The sequence below is a fragment of the Onychomys torridus genome, chromosome 15, assembly GCF_903995425.1.
Source record: "Onychomys torridus chromosome 15, mOncTor1.1, whole genome shotgun sequence".
Taxonomy (NCBI): domain Eukaryota; kingdom Metazoa; phylum Chordata; class Mammalia; order Rodentia; family Cricetidae; genus Onychomys; species Onychomys torridus.
Window position 1 is genome coordinate 14,069,097 of NC_050457.1, and position 5,698 is coordinate 14,074,794.

At 41.1% G+C, this 5,698-nt stretch overlaps 1 protein-coding gene across 1 annotated transcript; it reads left to right on the forward strand.

Moving 5' to 3' along the window:
* Positions 1-2,117: 2,117 nt before the first annotated feature.
* On the forward strand, positions 2,118-3,593 carry LOC118596055 (sentrin-specific protease 2-like). The gene is given in 3 exon segments (XM_036206755.1): positions 2,118-2,142; positions 2,145-3,303; positions 3,305-3,593. Coding segments are annotated over 3 exon segments (1,473 nt in total).
* Positions 3,594-5,698: the final 2,105 nt, after the last annotated feature.

A 5,698-nucleotide genomic window follows, 5' to 3' on the forward strand; every position in this document is an offset into this window, starting at 1 on the left:
AAACAGAATGTTCATCAATACAAAGGGAGCCCAGTCATTAAGTTATTCAGTGATGTAAAGATCAGTGTGGGAATTTGAACTTTTTTCTGCTTGTGAACAAATATCTCCAAGGTGTAGTTAGAAAGGAGAGAAAGAAGACTGGTAAGAATAAAATGACCCCTGGCAAAATAAAAATCATAAGAAAGTCAAATATTTTACAGAAAAAAAATACATTTTCCCTTTCAATAAAACAATGGTATAAATATATTTACATGGTTTGTTAAGTGATTACATTTCAATGGTAGACACGAACAATATGTGTCTCTATTTCTTTGCTCACACTTTTGTAAAAAATCTCTACTTTTTAAAGTAGATGAAAGAGGTGCTCAAGGGGCCAGAGAATATCAGTAGTTAAAGTATTTGTTGTATAATGATGGCGACTGCATTCAGATCCCTGCACCCACTGAAAAACCACACATCTGTAACTCCAGTTCCAATTTAATTCCTTCTACTGTATTCTAGGGACGAGTTCAGGGCTTGCGTTATTAGCAGGACTGTCACCAACGTAGTGATGTGTTTTTTTCTCATTGAATCCTATTGATGATGCTGAGATTTTCTTTGCTCTCTTATGGCAACATACTTATACTTGGTGTGTTGGCAACTGTTGTGCAACAGTTTCCTCCAAGATTGAAACATTCCAGCCTGATGGGAAGCTCTTGAAGTTGGAAGTCAAACAACTCAAAAGAACTCAGAATGTCCTTGAAACTGACAAGATTCACTAGGCCCCTCCTTTCCATAATAAGCAATAAAAACTGAGAGTAACTCTCATTGGAAGGAAGCTTAGCAGCAAGAAAGACTCAGAAGAGCCGACTTCAGACCAGCTACCTGGAAAAAGCAGGAACGAGCCAGCTGCTTGAAAGAGGTTTAGATCAACTGAGGCACCCAGAAAGAACACTCTCAAGCCTGTTGAGTTGGCTGCTGGGTGTGCAGTGTTTCCAGGTTCCCAGCTTTTGTGAGCTGTCACTCATGCTGAGGGTGGGCTATGATGATGCACCTGTCTTTGAGTCATTTCTGCTCCTGTACATAACCCCTCAACCATATTACTGTAAGTAACCCCAATAAAACTTATTAGTTCACCAAGTTGGACTTTGGTGGTATCTGCCCGATCTGTCCTAGATTCTCTATCTGGTGAGAGTAGACATGTGTTTCATTTTCCCATGAAAAGTTTTGTCACACAACTGTACCTACTAGGTTTTATAACTGTAAAATTCTTATTTCTTTGTCATTAGTTAGCATATCATGAGGAGCCATTTTGAAGGGCAATTATATTTTGTTTTCTATTATTGACCCTGATGGACAATTTCCTAAAAGACAAATGTACTAATCAGGACAAGCTAGATTATACTGAGATGATCCTGGTAACCCTGTGCTCTCTGGAAGGGAACTGAGATGTGTATGATTAGTTTGCAATACTCTAACCCTTTTTTCCAACTCCTGGATTGACATGGGTGTGAGCAGGGCTGCCACTCTCCAAAGAACATTGATTTACGTTCTTTTAGGTCACATCACAATCAGCTATAAAACCTTGAAGGCTGTGGGTGGGGCAACCTTGGAATCAGACAAAACTTGTGAAGCTTGCCTCCAATGTGTTATTTGCATGGTTAAGGCCTGGTGTCTTACAGTAGCTAGGACAATTCATCCAATGTCAAAGTTCTGGGTCTTTAGCTGGTTACCCAGCCCTTGCAGGACCCTTCTGAGGAAGTAATCCTAGAACTCTATAGGGTTTCCCACAGTGAATCCCAGTGAACTGCCAACATTTGGTTAATGACAATTAATTGGTTCCCATTGCCAGCTCAATTGGCTTTGTACTCTGACTGACCTGACATCTAAAGTCAACTCTTGTTTATAAAGAAAAGCTATTCTGAGCTCTTCATCCTATGGACTTATAGGTTTCTGACCTTGAACCAGCTTGTGGATTATACCATTACTGGAATAAGTAATTCTTCAGATATCAGTGTGACAATAGCCCAAGAATACCCAGCCAGAGTCAGGCAGACAGTTGCATTCATTTGGAAATAGGAAAGCTATACCATACCAGGGAGCCACTATCCAGCAAAGGCAAATCCAGAAGTGAGTCCATGTGGCCATCTAAACAGTGTGGGATGACATGATGCCTGAAGCTTCTGAACAAGGTCGAAAACGAAAATACCAGGATGAAGATGGGATAGAGATCGACTCTGAAGCTTTGGGACAAGGTAAAAAACTGAAATCCCAGGATGAGGACGCAACGGATTTGGAATTTGAAGAGCCCAGCAAAACTCAGAAGAGGATACATCAGGAACAGCAAGACCTAGAGCTTCAAAGTCAACAGCCAGGCATGGATAAGCTATGGGAACCCCATCAAGAATGTCTAAGACAACTAAAGCCCCCAGAGTGGGCCACAGGTCCACAGGAGCAGGCTGTAACTAGGAGAAAGTCTGGGGTTGGTGACAAGGGTCGCAAGCAGCCCTGTTTCGACATGGAGGAATATGCTGAAAACCACCAAAGGCAAAAGTACCAAAGGTTACTACAGCACCTTCCACCCAGTGATAATATGATATCTGACCCACAGAGGGCTCACACAACCCTGGTGAATACCTTGAAGATCAAAGATTGTGTGGAAGGACACAATCATGGATCCAGAACAACCCAGTGTGATGTTGCCACAAAGGAATGTGTCTCACCAGACTTGAAAGTGAAGATGTGTACAGAGAACTCTTCTGATACACAGAAGAAAGATGCAGTGAACCTTGAAGGAAGACAGGGACACCACTTGGAGCCTGACTTGCTAAGAACAGAGGCTCAAGTCTTCCTGCATAGTGGCAGCAGCAGGTCACTCCCCAACAAGATGCCAGTAGTTATAACAGAGAAAAAGCCTGTTGCAGAACAGGAAAAGGGCAGAGGAACAGCCCTTGATGTTACAGAGGACATGGAAAAGGAAGTAAGAAATGCACTAGGTCCAGGACCCCAGGAAGAAATCTTAACTAGTGCATTCAAATTGCATATTACTCGAGGAGATATCCACACACTAAAGAATGGTGAGTGGCTCAATGATGAGGTCATCAATTTTTACATGAATCTTCTGGTTGAAAGAAATAACAAAAAAGGGTACCCAGCTCTCCACGTGTTCAACACCTTCTTTTATCCTAAACTAAAGCATGGTGGCTACTGTTCTGTTAAACGATGGACTCGAGGAATAAAACTGTTTGAAAAAGAAATTGTTCTAGTACCTATTCACCAGAAGGTTCATTGGAGCCTGATAGTAATCGACCTAAGAAAACAAAGTTGATTCAATGGGACAGACAGGGCAGAGTATTTGTGAGACCATCTTTGAATATTTACAGAATGAGAGCAAGACTCAAAGGAACATTGAGCTGGACCCTTTGCAGTGGAAACGATACAGTATGACATCAAAGGAGATTCCTCAGCAACTGAATGGAAGTGACTGTGGAATTTTCACTTGTAAATATGCAGATTACATTTCCAGAGACCAACCACTTACCTTTTCTCAGCAACACATGCTCATCTTTAGGAAAAGGATGGTGTGGGAGATCCTGCATAGTCACTTACTGTAACAACATCCACCTGGTTGCTATGGCACCCTGCACTTTTCCATTGATGTTTCTATATACCTCAAGAAAGATGGGTTGAAAAGTTTTAAAACAGATACTGAGCTGCCTGACATGGATGAAGCCCACTCTTCAATGTAGTCCTGACCTGGGGAGTCCTGCCCAATGCCACCTGTAGCTGCAAGTAACTACTGCAAGCTTGGAAACAGCAATTCAACCCACACAAGAACACATGTTCAAACAACATTTTTTTAATGTTGGATTTAGTTTATGAGTTGTTTTAATGTTGGATTTCATTTCTGAGTTGTTTTAATGTTGGATTTAGTTTCTGAATTGTTTTAATGTTCAGTTTAGTTTATGATTTTTTTTTTACTTCTTTCCCTACCAATGTTTATGTTATCACTCATTCATTTGCAAACCTTGGCAGTTTTCATTTTACAATATTCTCTAGTTACCAACTCTATTCCTTGTTTGAACTGTTTATTCCTGAAAGGAACTCCCATCACAATGTCATTCTCTGATGAAGATCAGGAGGAACATCAGCAAGAAGAGGCAGGAAGTGTTGACTAGCATCTCTAATGCTGGAGTTGTATCTGTGAAATTGAAGCTGGAGGTGGTATTTTTAAAGCTTGATAATAGTATAAGAAAGGACAATGAATTTCACAGACTGTTGCTTTCCTGACCCATCATTCTCTACTGGACTTGCATAGAATACAGAACTTTTTTTTTTTTTTAATCAACTTTATTACATCTTCAAGATCCCTATCATATCTTAACAACCATGTCCTCCTATTCACTTAGCCTTTCCTATGAATGTCTCCCTGTGTTAGTCACTTGTTACTGAGGTGGACAACAGGAGCAGAAGGACTTACTGTGACGCAGAAGTCATGAGTGTCCATCAAGGGGGCATGTAGGAATAGACAGTTCACACCATGGTGGACAAGAAACACAGGAGACAAAATTTGAGTCTTTATTTTATTTTATTTTATTATTTTTAATGCCAAATGCCATTTATTAAAGGAGGGAGGAGGTCTTGAATATAGGCTTACAGCACAATGGGAGAACCCTGGAGGGCAGAAATTTGCTACCAATGTTTTACAATCTTACATCTAAGCTGTTAATGCCCAATATGCAGGATACACAGACACAGAACTTCCCTTAAGCATTCATGAGGGTGGAACCTGGCAAGGAATCAGCATAGGGAGGATACCAAGGTCAAGGTCAGCAAGCAAGGCAACAGTTACCCAAAACAGGGGCCAGTGCCCTACAGGTCCCCATTTTTACTAAAAAATGAGCTTCTGACTTAGGTTGCATGGGACATCAGCAGGTTACCTTACCCGTCATGGAGACACCTGCATTACCCATCTCTGAATACTCATTATCATACAGGCTCAATCGTGTGTGAGCTGCAGAGTTAACTGCTGCCAAAGATCTCAAAGTGGTGCTGGGCTTGCAATCTGTGTGTTCAACACAGAAAAGATCAACAGAAGTCCTAACCCACCCATATCCATTAGGCTAAAGGCAACTGAGCCATTCCCTTCCTTAACAAGCCTTACTGCAAATTGGAGTCCTTGTAAGATGTATCCCAAAAGCAAATGGAACTTGAGTTTATAAATTTACAATAATCAAAGCCAATTGATATGTATATAACTATTGAATTAATTATATGAATGAAAGATTAACTAATTGTGGTAGCTACTTTTGCTGCCAGGGTCTCCACTGTGCTAGCTGTAGTAACCAATTATAAAATCGTGACCCCAGAAACAATAGCAGTAGTGGCCACTGCTGCTATAATAGCAACAACAGCAGCAGCAATGTCAAATTCTCTTCTGGAGCGTGTGGGCGTCTACTGGCATGGATACAACTCCAGGAACCCAATGCCCATTTTTCTTGGTCCCAGCATGACTTAAGCTGGCAGCTTTGCAAAAGAACAACTAAGAACCATAAAGGAAAAACAGGCAGCTCACAAGGAGCTGAACTAATGGTCTCATAATGGCTACACTCAGGCTCATAAATTTTAAGGTATCTTCAAAGGGGGCTAAATGAATTTCAGGAGGCCAAAAATGTTGCACAGAGCCACTCCTGAGAAGAAGGTACTGCTCCAGCTTGAA